We start from the raw sequence: 21,346 nt of genomic DNA on the forward strand, positions 1-21,346 counted from the left end.
GGTGAGGAAAACTATTTTTGAACTGATTGGGCTATCCGTCTCATATTGAGACGGTCGCATCTAAGACCAGTTGCAAAAGAAATGATAATTTTTTAGAGGATACCAAAAGATTGATTATTATTAACAGTTTTTAAATTGAAAAATTTTTTTTTTATGAAAAAAATTTTCAAATACTTTTTTCCTTTTTGGATAATGATCAAGACGACCGAAATGTATGTTTGCATAAGGCAACTGTATCATTCCAAACAAACTGTACCTTGTACAGTTATGGCATTCTGTTTGTTGAACGTCAATTTTCGCTAACTAAATCCAGAATTCCAGATACAAGATAGTAAGTGCAATGTCTAAATACAATGAAAATAAAAAAACCAGCAGCATTAAAATGAAGACTACAGCCAAAGGGCAATATCAGTAAAGAACAAGCATCATTTTTTCGACCAAAATTTACTTGAAAAAATATATTTCGATAAAAAGATGATTCTCGCTTAGCTTGTAACAACGGCTTCATATCACAGTAAGCCTACATCAATTATACACTCGAGATGATACGACAAAAGCGATCATTAAAGTCCTCCGGTTAGTTTGCTGCTGCACCTACTGAAGCAGCAAGTTCTTCCAATAACTCTTTCTGCTCCATAGTAGTACAGGACTGAAAGAGAAACACCAGTATTTAATAACGCCTCTTGAAGGAAAATGATTCTATAGTGATATTATCGATTAGACAACCCATAAACATTCTGTCTTATATAGATTGCAACATTTTAACAAAGGATGTAAAAGATTTTCGAGAGTAATGGGGTAGCTTGGGTAAGATGTGGCAACTCAAAAAAGACGCAATATAGTCAAGTCAGCCAGCTCAACCGAAGAAAAGAAAAAAAATCTGACAGATAACTGACACAAGATCGTAATATCAGAGAATGGAATGTACAAATAAGCTAACAAGAAGATACTATACCTGAACCGCTGTTTCTATATCACCATCTAGAAAAGAAGTGAGCTCAAAGTTCATTTTTAATCGATGGTCAGTGACCCTATTGTCCTGCAAAAGCTTAAAAAGTCAGATCAAATGCAACCCGAAGATAAATGACCATGATGTTATTCAATTAATTACGTTATAAGTTTCTCTCATCTTTATATCCTCTCATCGAAGAATATATACAATGTATCCCAGATCCAACATGTAGTCACATGCACCCTAGAATATTATAGTACAGCATCACCACAAATCAACTAACATCAAATTATATCATACCTTGTAATTATATGTTCGGATCTTTTCAGAACGAGCACCAGTGCCAACCTAGCATGTAACAAACCACTTCAGCATTCCATAAAGCAAAGATAGGCAAGCTAAATGTGGCCAATTGCACTATATTGTCTAACTATACTACCATCATTGAGTAGTTTTAATATTTGTGAAATGCTACAGGATTGCTCCCTATTCCAAGCTGCAGATACAGATAATAATAGTGACAAATATAAATCATGACCTACAGCCGTTTTCAAAATTATACAGGAATCAAATTTATAGAAAAATGAACAAATTATCATCAGATTTTTTTGATGTGAGAAATAATCAAGTGCCTTGTATCTTTTCTTTAGACACCATCCACTATAAAGGGACCTTAAATCAGTGTCAGAACTTCTTTCTCTACTTCAGAACTTTCACCCTTTTTAAAGTCGGACACTTGGATTTGGCCCCTGATCCATCAAAAGGTTTTTCCTATGCCACAATTTCCCCTTCTCCAAAATCTTCTCCCGTAAAGATAGAGCCTTTGATTGGTTGGTTGTCTTAGCAAGCTTAATACGACGGAATTTACTGAATAGGAGACCTAATAAGTCTTTGAACTCACATAGATGCATTATGTATTTGAAGGATGGAGAAAATAATGATCATCTTTTTATCATTGCGGTTTTGTGAAAGGTCTTTAGATTAGACTTTTTAAGATTGGCAAGGGAGTGGGCTCCGAGAAGGATTGGGGATTTCTTATAATACTAATTTTCGTGGGCTTGGTGGCAATGACCTCAAGAGATTATGAATGTGTTGCTATGCAATTCTATGGTCTATGGCGAATTATTAATGATCCAATGTCTTTTGAAATTATGTGGGATAAGGCTAAATTTTTAGTCTCGTTATGGGCCAAGGGCAATGGCCTCTTTCAACATTAACTTTAAACGAGCTATGTAGAGGAGAATGGAAAATACCAAGGAATTTAGATAGCTGAAGTGCTTTCCGGGGATCTTTCATCCTTATAATGTACTAATGAAATTTCCCATTAATAAAATTTTTCTTTATCAAAAAAATATAAATAGTATACAACTAAGTTATATGTTTGCACTTCACTCGTTTCACTTTTCAGTAACGCTAAAGATGATGAATTGGTGTTTCTTGACATAAAATAGCCTGAAGACAACATGTTCGTTTGATGGAGAGGTTGCCATTTCAAGAAAAAAAAAATCAAAAACGTTGCAGCAGTGCCATTTGTTCTAACAGAATTTCACAGTGCCAATCAAACCAAAAAAGTTTAACATATTAGGTGGCATTTTGGATATCAAACCTGTAACTTCCGTTGAGTCCTTATCTTCTCTTGCTGCTCGCGTACCTGAAGTTCATATCTGCAAATTTATTGCATCAGTATATATATCCAAACTAAAAACTAGGCTACCAATGATGTGGAATAATACTCAAAACATTATATCAAGCAGTTACCAAGGATGAAATCAGAGCAAGGTTACTATATAGGGTATAGAGATAAGCATCAATACGCGCATACTTTTCAAAATGCATATATGCATACTCACATGTACATGAAAGCTTTGCAAAAAAAGCCAAGTCATCAAGTACATTGAAAAAAAAAATTTGATTCATAATCTTATTCATATAGAATATAAAGCGGTCATTTCAAGTCAAACTAGAAGTAGAAACACAAGCTTATTCATATAGAGGAAGGTAATACTTGGATTAACTAGATCTACAGTCCACTAATGCACTACTCAAAGAAAAAGCTGAAAGCGGTTTTTTCCTGTGTAATAAATGCATTTAGGCTAGCTGTTCATCATCAGTTGAACTACGTTCCCATATAACGCAGTGTGACATTTGAACCAAAATGGTTGAAAAATACAGTATCTCTTGACTGGTTTATTTATACTACCTTTGTATGCCAAAAACATATTTGACAACTATAATTGATAAGCTTGGTCCGGTAAAGAGATTACCGTCTAACTCATTACATAAACAGGCTAATTGTGGTGGGTCTGGGTTGTAAGTGTTCAACCCGAATCACTGATCAAATGGGTCATTCGTGTCAATTCAATTGATTAATCGAGTCAAGAGTAAAGAATCATTAACCCAAATTAGCTCATTACATGTTAAGTTTTGACAATCATACATGTAATTATGTCAAAGTATTTCGCCATAAATAAACAAAATCCACCATGACAAAAAGTGTCAGTGATGTTGTTACTTACAATTTTGCTCGCAATAACTGCATCGCACGATTTCTATTTTTGAGTTGTGTCCTTTCTTCAGTACAGAAAATGCGGATTCCTGTAGGTTTGTGGGTAAGATCGACAGCCGTTTCAACCTTGTTTACATTCTGACCTGAAGAATATGTTGATGCATGAGTAAAGAGAAACAACCGTATAAGCAAGAATACAGAGATAAACAAGCAAACATATCACTATTCTACTGTTCTCAACTACAAAAACTCCACCGACTTTTGAAGAACCATACCTCCAGCACCTCCAGATCTTGCTGTAGTAAGTTCAATATCTTTGGGATCAATAACCACCTCGACTTCATCAGCCTGATTACAGAAAATATACAATGAATTAAGAACTCAAGGAAATATGGTTTAAAGGAGAAAATAATGATAAACTAGAAATGTGGTTTACAGGAGAGCACATATAAATTATAATGGAAAAGGACAGAAGAATGTAAACTATAACATAAATAGAACAGAAAAGAGCAATGCTTGAGGATGGAAAAAGGTCAGAATCATTGAAATGTATAAATCAAAAACTAAGACAAAATTTACACGAACCCCATATCATATGCACATGCGTATTCTCTCTTGTCCAAGAAATGGAGAAAATTTAATTTAGTTTTTAAGCTTGGGAATTACTCTATTCCTATTTTCATCAAAAATGAAACTTATTTTGAGCTTATGGCCTCTCTTTCATAGGTTGCCAAGACCCATATTTGCATATTTTGGGATTCTGTTGAATCACATAATTTTTACAGTTCACCTTTCCTACATGCTGTAAATTCTATGGATACTCACATGTGGGAGGAAAGGTTGAAGCCATACAATATTGAGGTGAATAGCATGTTAGGGTGGCACCCCATCTTCTAGATGAATAAAAACTAAGTGGTTTGAATAGTAGAGATAAGCATGTGTTGGTAGAATTGGGGAAGAGGCAAGGCTGTGAAGGTAGCTAACACTCCCTCTGAGGTCCTGTATGAAATTTTGCGGTTTTGAGGACATTATGTCCACTAGAAGATAACTTACGTGGAATAATAAGCAGGAGGATAGCCACAAAATCTTCTCGAAAAATAGATAGGGCAATGTGGAAATTAGCTTGGTTTAATATTTTTGAACTTGTTGATGGCTCCTTAAATCCTGAAGAAAACTCTTTTAATTCGCTTCTGAAGGGAACTTTGACCACACCCCTATTATTGTCAGTTTATTAAGTCTGTTAAGGAGGCTAAGCTCTTTAGGTTCCACAACTTTATCTCAAAGCACGTTAGCTTTCACAAAGCTGTTAGGTAAGCATGGTTGTCTTCAGTTAAAGGTCATAATAGTCGCAAAATAAAAGTAAGATGAATTGGTGAAGCAAGAGATTAAGAACTCGAACCCCCTATGTTATTGCCTCTATAGTATAGCATGGACTTGAGATTCTGAATAGATTGCATGATGAGCCACTTGATCTGGTCTCGCCAATACTGAGAGAGTGGCCTCTTATACCCTCATGATTATTTAAGACAACTATTGGTCCTTTCTAGGGGAAAAGGAAATCTGATGTTGTTACACTACAGACATGAGCACGTTAAAGTGTTTTACCATATCATTATGCAGAGGAGAGCCAGAAACAATATCAATGTTCTTCGTTCTTAATAGGGGATTATTAAAGATAATGTGAGCATCAAAAAGGCTTTTATTAACTTCTACAATGAGCTTTTAGTTCATCCATACAGGGTAGGATGGCTTACAACATGGTTGTGCTTAATCTGGATTATGAGCTTAATGCTAACCAACAAAGGATACTTGATTTTGTCCTCAACTAAAGAGATCAAGGTTGTCCACTTGTCTAATCATGAAAACAACACTCACGTTGATGGATATGATCAGGAGTTGATAATATCTACTTTATTATCAACCCCATGCCATTTAAAATCTGGGATCCTGGAGTCGATCACAAAGTACATATATTTTCTTAAAAGAAATGCTACTGGCATGTTTAAAATATGCGGATCCGAATCTGGATCTTTTTTTAGGACCCGATGGATCTAGAGCCATTCCATAAAAATGTATTTGGATTTAGTTCAGTCCAGATGCAACCCATTGCATTCCAAATTAATAACCCTCCTTCCCATGTCACTTATTTTCCATAATTTGACATCTCCAGTTGATTCTCCTCTCTGGGGTTAGATCTTCTGTTTCCCTTGTCAACTATTATGGACTGTAAAGATCAAGGTGCCACAAAAGCTAGAGTGAGTAATTGGTAAGTATGGTAAACAAGCTCCAGCAACATCGGCTAAATCAGAACAATTTTTTTTGTAAATAACAACAGTCTCTCCTCAATGCTTCACGATATGAATGACATAATTACCACAACATGCAAGATAAACAATGATACAGCTTCAAAATTTACACATCAATAGCTATCCAGGAAATAACATTCTGAAACAGAGATAGAGTGCCTCATCAAAAGTTACTCCAGATGATAAGTGTGTACCTCAGGCATGATTGCTACAGTAGCTGTGGATGTGTGAACTCGACCCTGTGTTTCTGTCAGAGGAACACGTTGAACACGATGGACACCAGACTCATACTTCAATTTGCTATAGACGCGTTGTCCTTTTATCTCCATCACGAATGTTTTATATCCCCCCTTTTCAGCCTTTAAAAGCAGAACATTGTCAATATTTTGACGAAACAAATTCATAGTTTGGCTTATAAGAAAATTTTACCTCAGAATAAGATATAGGTGTAAACTTCCAAGAGTTTCTCTCACTGTACTTCTGATACATGCGCACCTGAATCAAAAAAATGTGACACCTCAGATCACGACATAAGATCCACATCTTACAACAAATTAGCTCTTACCAGAAGCAAGTTTTCCTATGGGTGAGGGGGATGGTTTTATTAAAAATACATCTATATAATGACAAAACAAGCATGCAAACATCTTTGAGCTGCATAGTTGGATTATGTACTCGGTGAAGCAAGAATCGTCTATAATTTAACCAATATGGTAGCACTGATTGAATCAATATCCAGATTTTCAGCTACAACATGGAGTTACCTAAGTTCAAATAAGCTTTACAACATCTCTCACTTCATTAATTTATCCAAACACAGCATCTTTAAGAAAATAACAATTGCATGCAATAAGAGCGATGTCACACAATCTTTAATCAGTTTCATTACTAAGACTAAACATTCTGATTCAAACAGAATTGTGTCTTACTAACATGTGAAGGATACAGAAAGGAAGAAAAGAGATATGTACCTACAAGATCACCAGCCCAGATTCCAGCCTCGTCACCTCCTGTACCAGCCCTGACTGCAAACAGTATGATGTAATCAAATAAGAGTTGATACACATTAATTTGAGATATTTTCTTAATATCTACAAGCAAAATTCAGGAAAATATATATGATGTGACACACAATTCATGAAAATATTCAAGCCTAAAAGACTATTAGAGAATGGACAAATAAAAACCTTCTTTACATTTGTTTCTATCACAAATGATATAGATAAAGAACCCAGCAGCAATAGTAACAGTAATAAGTAATAACTTCCATTCACTCATTTTCCTTTACCACCAAACAGCAAGATGCTCTAGCAAGCCATTTACTATCCTGTGGACTAGGGGTGATATACTCTCCAATCCAAATGTAGAATGATGACATATCCACAAGAATTATTAATGAATTGTGCGTGGACACAAGTGATGCTATTGGCTTCTAAAAATCTACAATTAGCTTTTCTCATAAACAAAGCAGCAGCTAAAAAGCAAGGACAGGTACCCCTTTAAACGTCTAACATATTTGTCAAATTTTAATTTCTAAATCAATCAGTTCATCAATAACTATCTTTGAATCTCATTCAACTTCTTCTTTTAAGCATAAAGAAAAGATAAACAATTAGATTAGGTAAGTTTAAGTCCTAGCTACAATATTAAATTTTCAGTTCAAAAAACTAAACCATAACATCAACAAAACAAAAATAAAACAATCCCAATTGTATTCAAAAATAATTATTTTCATTTTATGTTGCAAGAGTACAGTTACCCAAATTTTTTCATAAGGTTGTGCATCTAATCCCCTCAATGGCTCAAACCATGCCTAGATGGGGCCACTTAGCATTGGTGTAATAGGATGTCAACAAAATATTTATAGCATTTGGTTTTGTAGCAAAAGGCTAATTAAATCATGTGCACTTTTTATATATGTAAAGTTGTTGTCAGTGATTTTTTATCAAAAATCAATCAGAAACGACTTCTTTGTCTTTACATGGCTTGGGTAGCGTCGAGCTAATGGAGTAATTATGTTGTATTTGTTGTACATATAATATTTTATTACCTTAATGCCACTAAGTGGCTCCCGCTTAGGTTGGGTCACAAAGGTCGAATGTACGCAGCCTTACCAATGGCATACATAGTATTGGTGCAAGGGGTTGTATTTAAAAATAAAAAATGTGATGCATATGAGTTTTTATATTAATGTAAAATGGGTGAATAAATAATAACCACCCAAATAAAAAAGCAAATGCAAGCCAAGAACTAATATGTAAATGAAAATCTCCATCAAATTTAGTAACCCAATAATAAAAAGTAAGAAAGTTCTTTCTTTCAATATGAACTTGCATCTTATTCTAATTCGCATATTTTTTTCATTTTAATCAATCAAGTTTTCAAAGCATGATTATCTAACCCTTGTAGTAATTTATGACAAAAAGAATGTAACAAAGAACATGGCATGTGTAAATTTTTACAAAGCATGAAGAGTTGGTTTTAATGTTTATATGATATGAAATTTTGAACTATATAGCAAAAGGTATGTTTAATTAGCAAATTGTATTGATTCTTGGTCTTTTAGTTCAATTCAAACTTTATAAATGTATTCTTATCAAGCAAAAAATTCTATTTATAAGATCGCAACCACATATCATAAGAGCAAAATCCATCAAATATTTAGCTTTTTGAAAGTGGATTCCTTTCTCCAACAAGTATACACTAATTCTAAGATCAATTATGAACTAAAATATCAATGTTCCACATCCCACAAAGCCTTTTCAAATTGATGCAATGACTTGAATTTGCTGTTCTTGATAGTCTTACTACCACATCAAATGCTTTACTGAGAATTTATAGCATACAGTCAAAATCTATGGTTGAATGTCATGCCCTATCATCAAGAGTATATATGTACATGTAATGGCTGAAACAAGATTGTTAACTAATATAATGAGGGTATCATGACTTCTTGTTATTTCATCCAAAGGATTTCCAACCTCCCATTTCCAAAGAACCTGAATTTTATGTAGACCACAGACAACTAAACAAAGACATTTATTCTACCTTCAAGCAGTATGTTCCGAGCATCAAGAGGATCAGCAGGAAGAAGCAGCACCTGTGATATTGTAAAGCTCAAATTGAATATTTTAGTAAAGGACGTATAAAAAGGAGGGAATGAGAATATAAGAAATATGCATAATATATAGTAACTGAGCAAACAGATAGTCGAGGGTGGCAAAGTGGTGGCTGGAAAAAAAGAATAACCTTTAAACTATCCTCAAGTTGTTCAAGTTCTTTGGTTAAAGAATCTACTTCCATCACAATCATCTGTTCCATATCCTCATCCATACCATCCTCTTTAGCTAATGCTGGAAAAAAACAAATAGTTATAGCATTGTACTCCTTGCCAAAGAAAATTCATAAGAAAATAAAACTTGCATAAAATAATTAAATGGAAAAAGGGGATAAACCTTTTACATCTTCTAATTGCTTCTCACATTCCTTAAATCTTCTGTAAGTTGAAACCACCTAATAATCATTCAGAGCACGAGACAAAAGTTGATGGCCTATGAACACATTCCTGGATCAGGAAGAGAGACAGAAAAATAGAATAGGAGATACCTCATCCAGCTCTGCCATAGACTGTGCCAGCTTTTGGTATTCACTTGTATTTGAGACAACATCTGGGTCAGCAAGCTTTACCTATTGCCAAAATTAAGGATTTATCACAAGGTAAAATACACAATTTCATTCAACAAACTACTACAATGTGGACTGTGAAGAACACATTGTTTAAGTGTTTCTTTATCACTCTTTAGACTAAGGTTTTGGCATTATTGTTGTTGAGAAAATCAATTGCTACTATTATGTGCGGATGGTGATCACTTGGCTAGGAAATTTTAGTTTAGAATGTAAGCGCCATGTTTGGGAATTCAAGAGCTTATGAAAATGTAGACAATCCATAATTCAGTTTCTTTTTCATTTTTAGGTTTAAATATAGGAGCATGTGACTGATTCTTCAGGGTTATGTACTTTTTATTCTTCTACAACCATATTCAAAAACATCAGATTCATTTCTCAACCTTCTTTCCAAATTTAATTGAAATGCTAATGTTCTAACTCATGAATACACATACTTATGTGGATTCTCAACAGTCCTCTAAAAGCTTAAGGCTCTAAAAAAAATAGAAAGGTCAACAAAACCTTCAATTGGGAAAAACATCCAAGATAAACCAATCTTTATCGGCCAACTGACAAGTGATATCAAAAGCGTCAACAAGCCATTCTAGGCTTATATACCATGACAAATTTCAAAAGGTCTAGGGTGTAACATGAAGTGGGAGAACCGCATCTGATATCACTTTTACTAGCCCAAAGTTCAAGCCACAAACAGATCAACAAAGAGTAGATATACTTTGAAATTCTATACATTGATTAATTTATCTGTCATCCACTAAATTCCAACTCCTTGTGCCTTGAACATCTTTGTTAGGGTTAAATTTCTCTTGAATTTTGCATTGTGAACCATTGTTCTTTTATCCTAAATTCTTAGGCTCTACATATTCACCACTTCAACTCTACCTGAACACATTATTGCATCACCTCAGTGTTTAACTATCCAACTTAGATGGCTGCACAATAACCACCTATAAACATATTATGATAAGAGAAAAGGCAACTATGCACCATTTGAGTATACTTTATATTATGACAATCGCAAGAAAAATAAAAGAAAATTAATAAATATTACAGACAAATTTAACGTGGTAGAACAGATTTTATTAATATGTACGAAGGGAATCGAATATATAATATAAATCAGTTGGTTAGACGAGTTTGACCACTAGAAACCTTAATCAAAATAGGGCTCTAGAAAGCCTTATTAGAATAGAAGTGACACTAAGCCCATAACAAAAACACTCAAACAGACATAGAGACTCAGCCTCCGGACATGTGCGTAGCTACAGAAGATAAAAATCATATTATCACACTTCATCCTTGAATTATCATTCAAGGCCATATCTACAACCATTTCTCATCAACAATTACAATGAATCAAATTATTGATAGCGCGAAAAATTTATAATTACATACTGACAATTCCTTCCAGGTTTTCTCAGCCGATTCCAACTTGGTAATCAGATAAGGTTCCTGCAAAAACACACAACATAACAACGCTTAAAAAACAGAAAACTGTAATTCAAACAATGTATGTGGAGAAATTAACGACATACAGCCATGCAAATGATGCCAGAGCTCCGACGAAGTTTGGGAGAGCGCCATAGAAGACGATTAGGCTTTCTTATACGGTGAGCAGAATCCTGTTTTTGAAAAAAGCAATTAGCGGGAGGCGAGACCCGTAGATTAAAGCTTGTTGAGAGCCCATTCATGGCGGATAAGAAGAGGGAACGTGTTGCAGAAAGTGGAGAGGATAGGGAAGAGTTGAATATGGCGCTCACAAGTCACAAATCTATTCAGTCGTTCGGATAAAGTGCTTGTATTCCCAACTAGATTAGATACAAGTATTTTTCTTCACGGAAATAATTATGGAGGATTAAACTTTAAAAAATTCACTTTGAGCTTTATATAATTAAAATATCATTTTTTTATTAATATATAAAAAAATATCACTTTTATACTATTTATTCATCTAAATTACTTTTTAGTTACCTTACTTGTTGATATGGGTTCTTATGACCTTCTATTGATGTATATATGTCATGCAATAATTAGAAATAATTTATATGTTGGTATACAAATTTAAAGATGTAATAAAAAACGATCAAAAAGTATTTTAGATGAATACATGATTTATAAGTGAAATATTTACATGTTGATTAAAACAAAGATAAACGTGAAATATTTACATATTGATTAAAACTGAGATTTTTATTGTCCGATTATGTAAAAATTAAATATTTTATTTTTATTCTCATATCATTCATGGGTACCAAAAATTTTGAATGTCAAGGATGTGTACTTTGCAAGGAAAAACATTGTACTCACCTCATTTTATTTTAAAGATTAGTTTTAAAACAATTGAGTTCTGTTAAGTGAGGGTCATGGACCTATATTTTGCTATGTTTGTTTAGATTAACCATAAATAACATCAGAGGTGTTGTTTAGAATAATAATAACTTTTGTTTCATCGTCATCAACATATCCTATGTATTTCGTCCATATGAAACTATAGTCCGGGTAAAGGGAAAGGAAAAAAGGCGACAACCCATAACCATGACGTAGGACGCGGCCTAAGACCAAAGGTAAATTAATAGTTAAATACAAAATTAATATTTAAGAAAACACCTTTAAATAGATATAATTCATCATTAATCAAAAGTTGATATTATTATAAAAATTATCCAAAATTTATATTATTCACGATAATTTTTCCAAACATTTTTACTTTTATAACCAAATAGAGTATAAACAAGTTAACAATCATTTAGTCTGTTTAAAAAATGGGATGCAAATGTGACACTTGGAGAAGATGACCACCTAAAGATGATTACAATTTTTATTCTTTGAAAATGAGTATATAGATATACTCAGTTTTCCACTTAATTTGACACACTCTATATTTAAATTTGTCATAGTAATTTAATATATTTTTATTTTTAAATATTTCATTTGATTTTAATTAGTTACAACAAATAGCGAAATTTTATGTGGGATCTTATTTTATTCATTTCGTCACATATTTTCATAATATCAAATTTTTAGTTATGCATAATTCCAAATAAAAATAATTTAACAAACACATTAAATTGCATAAAAAATATGTCGTCTAAATATTTTAAAACTACTTTAACTAAGGTTGACAAAAGCAATCGAAACAAAACGAATGAAAGACGAGCTTACTATTCAAAAAATGGGCATGGCAAGAACATAAAAAAATCAAATGAAGAACGTACGAGTTTGGTGCACCCGTCTTGACCTAATCCTTTATTTTCCACGCAATCAATCGAAGAACAGACACAATGCTATGGCGTTTGCCCTAACACAAGCAAAAACCCTAAAATTTCTTCGCAATGTCTTCAAGTTCCTCCAATCAAAGCTCAAATCATTACTGTTAACCGCAAATTCATCCTTTTTTTTTTATCCCCAATTCGGTTCACTGTGGAGGCTTTGAAGGATTACCCTTCAGAAATTGTAATTCGGAGTTCATTGGATTCGTTGCAATGGAGTCTCAAAAACATATTTTCCATAGTCAGATCGATCAACTCCGCAGTATTGTCGTCGTTCAGTGCAAACTTACCGGCGTTTATCCCCTTTCTCAAGAAATGATTCTCTTTCTCTTTCTGTACTATCTTCTTTTAAAATTTATCTCTTGTATTCGATTTCTTGCGTAGATTCATCAAGTATTTTGGAGTTTGAGTCTTTTCTTTTCTTTAGGGTCCATTTTTGTGAACCCTAGAATTTGGATTTACTATGATAAATTTATAGATTGGTGTGATGTCTAATGCTTGTGCTGTTTTTTTCTGCATCATTGCAGGCAGCTGGTGCTCTCTATCAATATTGGTGAGTCCGGATTCCTCTGTGCTAATGTTAATTTGTAACTATCTATTATTAGGGGTTGAGTATTGAGATGACGTAGAAAGAGACTTAATGTGGACGACCAATGGACTGGTTCATGACTTCATGTAGGGGAGCCTATTTTTTTGGTAATAAGTCACTGACGTTCTAGAATTGTTGAATGTTAAGTTATAGCTTATCCGAAGTTGGGTTCGTTGTTATGTTATACAACACCACACGCCATTACTTCAATCCAAGTGGCTCCTGTTTAGGCGGAGTTTGGACGGTCAAGTGTGTGCCACATTATCCTTATAGTGACAAAGAAGTTCCCGAATGACCGTAATCACAAACATCATTGATAATTTCACGTAAAGAAACCGCCTTATATTATAGCACTATTTATAGTGGTAGCACTAAAGAGTATTAATATGGATTTTGTTATTTAAAAGAGGTGTAGCATATAAATGTCTTTTTCAGACATCTTTATTTGTGATGATGACACTTTTATTTTAGGTTTGTGTGCGGCGATCTGTTTTTTCTATCAAAGATGCAATTGGTAAAAAGGAATCTCGTGAGATTGGCGCCCTTTTTGGTCTAACAGTTACACAGGTTCTATTCTTTTCTGGTGTACTGACGGAGATCGGAGCTGATTTTATCATAGAGTGCAAGGCGTTCTTGAGATCAAATGACTTGACTTTCAATCAGCTTATAATTCACATTTGTTTCTACTTTTTTAGGTTAGAGAGTATTTTGCGGGTCAACGTTCTAGGGTGAGGAAAATGGTTAGGTTATCAAGAGAAAAAGCTATTAGGTCAGGCAATGATAAGGAATCGCAATCTTGTGTAAAGAAGAAACATCTTCTGGCCAGGTGAAATTGATGGAGTGGGATCATAGAGATGAAAAATCCGTCAATCTTGTGCTAGTGATTGTGTAACAACCCGACTTATCGTTGATTGAGTAAACAGGGTCATCACTGGGTTCGTTTTCCAAGAAACTTATATCACACTTCCAAAACTTGAGCAAAAGGGTCACCAGCTCTTTAACGTAACTAACTCAGTTAATTCTCAAATCAAACATCTAACTAAAACACAAGATGACCATACAATTCCCTACAAATTTGATATAACCAACACAACCAAATCAAATATACATTTATCCAAAATCCTAATACAAATCTACAAATTTCTACGTGCTCAGCTCAATATACATCCTTGGAATGCTATTCAACACCGTTAACCCATCGTTCCCGATCGGTTTTGATCTGTGATCAAACTAAAAGATGGAAACAACAGGGGGTCAGATTAAACTGAATGAGAAGTAACAATCCAAAACAACAAAACACAGTAATTCAAATCATAGGTTTAAAAGCAACATCAGTTCTCTAGATCTATGTGCGCAAAGGGAGTCTAGTTGAGAGGAACCTCCATAGCTTTAAGGCTATGTTACTCTCGGGTGAAGCTAGTCAATATCTGAATGACAATTCGCTTCAAAACAGGGAGCAGGGAATAATGTTCCTCAACTCCGTTAATGACCAGCCCGCAAGCTCGATCCATTGACCATATCATAATATCAGTATAAACATTCACAACAACATTTGTCTCAACAATTTCCAAATCAAAAGAGCTTTAGTAAAAAGTTTATTTTCAAGAAATGTAGTCTGATCAAACCCGTTTAAAGGACTGCTACTACTCACCAAAGACGACGCTTCAAAGAGTTGGATTCGATTCGCAGCTATCAACTAGAAAGAGCGCGCAGAGAAATTGTTTCCTGGAGCATAACAAGATCATAACATCACTCAAGAGCGTTTGGTACAACTTTACTAACACATAACTTATTACATCTCCTAAACTCAAGCTTAATCAAAACTCTTGTTTTAGCATTTCTAATTAAACACAAAGGTCTACATTTAAACCAATGTCAATAATCATCTAACGAATCTAATAATCTCTTCAAGAATTTCAACTAATCCAATATTCAATCAATAACCAATATTTCCCAATACAACTCATAATCTTGGTATTCATAAAATTAATATCATCTACACAAGCCCATCTCTTTTATTATTGTCAAACATTGTGGTAATGGTTCATAAGGATAGCAATTGAAATAGAAGAATAAAATAATTCAAGAAGAAAAGATGCAAAGATGCTTGCAAATTGATGATAAGATAAAACAATCATCAAAAGGACAGAGATCATAAATTTATTTACTACCTCAATAAAATGGAGGCAATTGAAACCCGAAGAAGGTAATGTCGCTCAGAAATCAGACTTGGGACCAAGGTTTTGCGGTTTGCTTCTTTCGAAACTCACAACATGGAAGAATCAAGGCTGGTCATCGATGAACGGCTGTTGCTTGTCGTTGTGTTTACAAGAATCAACTATTAGAGTCAAACAAAAATGCCATTGCCATTATCTTGAACCAAGGACGAAGAAAGGAAGAAAAATATATGGGTAAGCTGTTCAATTCGAAAATCAGAGAAAGAGGAAAGATGGATATACCTGCTGTTGCTTCAAAAATCAAATGAAGAAGATGGATTAGGGCTCTGCTTCTTGAAAGAAATCACGAAAGAGAGAAGAATTTTGCAGAGGGAAGAAGATTTCGAATCTTGTTTCAACGAAAATCAAGGGCAAGAATCCTTGTTCACCTTCGAAAATCAGACAATAGAATGCAAGGAAGAAGTATTTTGTGGCACTACTGAGAGGAATACAAACTAATTCGATGGCAAGGAAGGAGAAGAATGGTTCGTGCCCTAACACCATTGACGTTTTCTTCATAGAAATTTAGAGAAATAAGGGTTTGAAGATTCAAAGAGGAATGTCGTGAAGGGAAGGAGATCGACTATTAGTTGAAGAATTTCAGTGTGGTTCTGCCATTTTCAGAGGGAATGGCGAGAGAAAAGGAGGAAGATAAGGGTTTATGCGAATGGGAGGAAGAAGGAAATGGTTGCTGACTTTGAGTTCATCGCGTGAGAGAGGGAAGGAAGGGTTTGGGTATTTTAATCAAAATAAAAGAAAAGGAAAAGAGGGAAGAAATTAAATTGAGAATGTTTCATGTCATGTGTATTTAAGATCATTCTGACACCGATAATTTACTTAAACTGACTCGTCTTAAAATATTAATTTTCCGAATGTTACATTCTACCCAACTTGAAATGAACTTCGTCCTCGAAGTTAAACTAAGTCTCAAGCACATACTCAAATATCCAACTGTCATACATATCATAAGGCTATGTTACCCAATTACTCATACTCTATGTACTGAAAGAATCTATATCACTCGTACTAACTATGTGAACCCTCCAAACTTTAAGGCCTAGCATAGTTAAAATTTAGTATTATTCCGAAATCTTATGATTCTACCCAACTTAGAATGAAGTTCGTCCTCGAACTTAACTTTCTAAGACTAAGGAGATGCAATAGTTATAAAACGATAAGCATAACAATATCAAAGCAACAACCAACTGTAACAACCAAGAATAATCGCATTTCATGACATCCTCTGTCTCCCAGGTGGCTTCCTCGGTAACCTGATTAAACCATAGCACCTTCAAAAAGTGCTACACTACCTTGACGACTTTACTTTGTATCACGATGACTCGCTTTACTTTGTCTTCTAGCTCTTCTTCTATATCACAAACATTCTCAAAGTTCAAGTCACCTGCAACAGAACACTATTGATACCTCACAACTATATAACGCTGATTTTTATGCACCAAAATAATCACAATCATGGATTGACAAACAACAGCTGATAGGAAAGGGCTAGCAATAAGGTGACACGATTCGCAATCTTAGGACATACTATTCTAGCTAATAAAACGATAATCGCCAAGGAACAATGATACGCAACAAGTTATTGGCATCATCAGAAAACAAATTCAAACGTTGCATCATCGAACTGAATCTTCTTGCCGTCACGATCAATCGTTAAGAGCATTTTCCCGTTTTACCCCTTAGTCCTCACACCTCACATCCTACATTTTTAAGAAAAACTTGACTAACTCAAACACTTAGGTTAATACCATAATCATATTCATTTCTGTTCCCATCTCTTATCTTAAACATCTAAATCCTCAAATCACGTTTTTCCTTACTCCCAAGATTGTATGCCCGCTAAATGAACTAACCCTAAGGATTAGCCACGGTCGCGGGTTGGCTCTAATACCAACTGTAACAACCCGACTTACCGTTGACTGAGTAAACACCTAGGTTAATACCATAATGTGTTATGATCTCTTTGGATTTCTTAGTTACTTTGCCATTTGCCCTTAAATAAAGCTCTTCCTGCTCACATGTCAGCAATACTCCAAGGTGTCAACAAATTGTGGTTCTACCGAATACCAGGTGCGTGTACTGGTTCCCTTTGTTTTCCTTTGGATTCTCTGTTCGTGCTGCCTTAGATTTGCACCATATGTCATCTTGACATAATGGCATGGTGCTCTCTCACCGTGTTTTTTCGTAGTGGGTGTGCATGAAGGATGTGTCTTGTGCTATACTTCCTATGTGTTTTATTTTCAAGTCTTATTGATATGATTTGAAGATCAGACATCTCAAACAGGGCAAGAGTCCTCTTGTCGGAGTGGAGCAAAATGTTTGCCAAAAGCCAAGCTTTGAAGAAACTTGGTAGCACTAGAGCTGCTGTTGATATTGACCTGACTCGTAGGTATGTCGCAATTTAATTTCTAAGTATTTAATTTCTAAGATCAGACATCCTTCTCCCTTTGACTCGTAGGCATGTAGGCATGAACAGTGTTACATGACAAACTGTTCAGAATTGGTGAACTTGTTGGAGATGATTCATGGCAGTTTCTGTTGATAACCCTTTGAGTGTAGTGTAAATGTGTAAATAATAATTATTCGTCTTTGAAAGGTTGTTCATGAGCTTTTTTGACATGTGTGTTCCTGATTATTTTCTTCTCAGGGTTTAGTGTTAGTTCCCTCTTGTGAGGTGCCAGATAATACCAGGTGTGTATGGATAATACATCCACTAGTTCACCTGACTAGTTTACTCAAACTTATTAGTAGGTTTACACTTTTGGCTTGTGGTTGTTAGGAAAGTGGAAGCTGTTGGAGTAAGGCTGCTCACAACATCTACAGATGAATCTAATAAGAAACTCTGCTAGGGACATCAGCTGCTTGTATGCTCGAGTTTCTGTCGTTATTTTCTTGTATTACTTTAAAGCATTGTCATCATGAAGTTATCAGTTCACTCTTGGCTGTTTGACCATATAATCCTTTTATGGTGTATAGTTTCTGATATGCTGTGTGGCATTTCTAGTTCAACATATTCAATCAAGAGCATTTCATTCCTTGAAAATCTGTTTACAGATAATAAAGAACGTAGAAAGGTTCAGCTTGTCGAACAACCAGGCCAAAAAACAGTTAGTAAGAGCCAGCCTATAAACACAGCGCCTGCCAATCAAAGGCGTCCGATCACTGCTGATGAAAGTTAAAAGGCGAAATTGCGCGCTCAGTATTTGCAGAGTAACATAAGAAAAACTAAAGGTTCTAACAAACCTTTACTCACAGATGATTTGCTTTCTGCATCAGAAGCTTATCTTCGACCTAAGCTCAAAGCACAGAAAAAAGCGAGGTTGCTACCTCCAAACAGTAGTAAACAGGTGGATAGTTCTTCTGATCAGAAGTCGGCTTTAGATCCGAATCCCACTTTTGATCAGAAGTTGTTTTCTGATCAGAAGGAAACTTTGCTCGAAAAGTGCCAAAGGGTTCAAATCCCTTGGTGGGTACCCCCAGGTACAGCTTCTTCAAGTTCTTTTTTGATTCTTTTACTGTATTTCAGATTTTTTTCTCCCCAATGGTACTTAGCGCTGAAGAGTATTGTTTTAAGAATTTTTTCCATTAAAGGCAATAATGATTTTTGGTATTGATCAATTGAGAAATCTTTCCAATGAGTACTTACTGTTTCATGGCTAACTTCTCCCATAGGCCTACAGTATCAATTTCCAATATTTATTTGTGAAATAGTAACTGTTATTTTTAGTTTATTCTTTATATATAAATCAAATCATAGAATTATTGTAGAGTGTTGGAACTAGAGGTTTAGATGGTTCGATTTAGTCTAGTCTGACACTAAATCAAACCACACTAGAAACTTGAACGGGGAATTTTTCAGACTTGAACACACCGTTCTACAAGTCTGGTTTGTTGAACCTTTTTTTGCTTTCTAAATCTTTTTTCAAAGATAATGTATTATTATATGTAAATATTTCACACTTTCAATTGAATCTAAGTAATTCAAAAAAGTAAGCCAATTACCATTTAAAATATGATAATTCATAATTACATAAAACTTAACACAAATTATGTGATTTAATCAATTGTAATGGACAGAAGTGTAAATCATGCAAAATGAGAAAATGATTGTGTATTTCATTTTATATTCTACTTTAGAATGGTTGTTGGTTGACCAGATCAAAAACCATAATTTTCATAAAAATTTAAATCAAATTATATAATTTCAGATTAAATACTTAAATTATGATTTGGTCGAGTTTGGTTTGTTGTTTAGACCAAATTTCGTTCAATCTTAGTTGGAACAGTGTAATCAATTAGGCCAAACAATTAGTAATTGATTTGTATTTATGTAATTGTAAAATGGAATAAAACCTGATAGCACCTCGTTCCTTTGGTTATGATTTATGACTTTCACATATGTTTTGTTTTCTGTTGTGCGCGTGGGATGATGATCGGTGAAAGATGAGTTCCTGCAAGGAAGGTTTTGTGAGGGACAAATAACGGGTTGACACTCAACGGGTGAAGATTTGTTATTTTCATCTATTATCTTTCTTAAATTAAATATTTAAAAAATACTGTAAATTTCTGTTGAAGTTTCTTTTTCTAATAATAGTATATTACAAGGTTTTAGAAGTTTCTTTTTTTGAATTAAGGTTTTAGAAGTTTTAATCGTAGACTATGAACTCAAATTCTAAACTTAGAAGAGAAGCAAGTCTGGATTCCATCATCTTTGAACAACCTTCATTCGAGTTACGGTGTTCGACTACAAGTGATTGGTCTTAATTAGGATTGCTTTAAGTTATCTACTACTCTATCGCAATTCGCAATAGAATTGTTTTACTTTTTCTCTAGCAGCGCTCACATGAAATAGAAAAATGTAGCAATTTTATAAAGACACAAGATTCTTGTTTTAACTGTAATAATATAACTATTGTAATATAAAGCTTCGTTAAACCACGTGAATTGGTTATAGCAATAACAACTAACGCAATATAAGCGCCCTGAAAATTGAATCATTTGTGCTACTCTGGAATCTGGTGTTTATCAACTCATCATATAATGTACATAAGCCGATGGCCTTGATTTAGTAAATACATAGCATCTTTTGGCAGCGCGGTTCATCAACCTTTGAAATGCCGCTACTTTTCCGTTTTTGATAGTATTGGTTTTCTCATTTGAAACTGTCGGTTTATTATCAGAAATAAACGTTGTTGTGGGAATTCCCTCTACCGTCATATGAACAGTTAGATGTGTTTCATTCTTTTTTGTGCCCTATGCAGAAATTAAACTCACATCAGAAGTTTGTGCTGGAGAAAGCAGCAAGGAATTAGAGGTTCAAAAGAACTGAATCCAGCGAGAAAAGGAAACGACTTACCAAATGCTTCAACATGTCCCTCCTAACCCGAGGGAGCCATGGGATTCAGAGATGGACTATGATGACACCTTAACCCCAGAAGTACCTGTTGAGCAGTTGCCTGAAGTTGATGAGGATGCTCCAACGGACGAGCCTATACATGAAAAACAAACTCCCTTCGTTGCTGCAGCCGGCCCCTCTAGCTGTTTTGCTTAAAAACCCGGATTTGGTTTTTACCTTGACCTCTGGTCAAGCTAGTGGGCTGTCTAGTGAAGATACTGTGAAGCTCCTCGACATGCTCAAGTCGAGTGGAGGGGTGGGGCTGTTAAATGGGCAAGCTTCTGTAAAGCCCGAGGAAGCAAGGATTAAAGTTTCTCAACCTTCGCCTACGCCTAACATAAATTTGGAAGTTTCGTTTCCATCTCCAACCCCACCAAGCTGATTTGAAGTGTCTCTTCCCTCCCCAACGCC

The 21,346-nt window shown here is 34.7% G+C and overlaps 1 protein-coding gene and 1 pseudogene across 1 annotated transcript; one reads left to right on the forward strand and one right to left on the reverse strand.

The window, feature by feature from the left end:
* On the reverse strand, window positions 1–11,281 carry LOC130812694 (peptide chain release factor APG3, chloroplastic). Its single transcript, XM_057678256.1, has 15 exons — window positions 10,984–11,281; window positions 10,844–10,900; window positions 9,371–9,451; window positions 9,220–9,277; window positions 9,014–9,117; window positions 8,813–8,864; window positions 6,740–6,789; window positions 6,194–6,259; window positions 5,959–6,123; window positions 3,734–3,806; window positions 3,469–3,601; window positions 2,559–2,616; window positions 1,253–1,300; window positions 956–1,039; window positions 1–649 (listed from the first exon to the last, which is right to left on the reverse strand). Exons 1-15 carry the CDS (start codon window positions 11,137–11,139, stop codon window positions 578–580), a joined length of 1,257 nt encoding a protein of 418 aa, XP_057534239.1. The 5' UTR covers window positions 11,140–11,281; the 3' UTR covers window positions 1–577.
* On the forward strand, window positions 11,138–21,346 carry LOC130813638 (homeobox protein LUMINIDEPENDENS-like; annotated as a pseudogene).

The sequence above is a fragment of the Amaranthus tricolor genome, chromosome 5, assembly GCF_026212465.1.
Source record: "Amaranthus tricolor cultivar Red isolate AtriRed21 chromosome 5, ASM2621246v1, whole genome shotgun sequence".
Classification (NCBI taxonomy): Eukaryota; Viridiplantae; Streptophyta; class Magnoliopsida; order Caryophyllales; family Amaranthaceae; genus Amaranthus; species Amaranthus tricolor.

Excerpts from the sequence above, each read along its gene's own strand:
- LOC130812694 (XM_057678256.1), bottom strand. The coding sequence starts at position 11,139 with ATGAATGGGCTCTCAACAAGCTTTAATCTACGGGTCTCGCCTCCCGCT. Across the intron at positions 10,901-10,983 it reads CTGGCATCATTTGCATGGCT|GAACCTTATCTGATTACCAA; the intron begins GTATGTCGTTAA and ends GTGTTTTTGCAG. Across the intron at positions 9,452-10,843 it reads AAACCTGGAAGGAATTGTCA|GTAAAGCTTGCTGACCCAGA; the intron begins GTATGTAATTAT and ends TTTTGGCAATAG.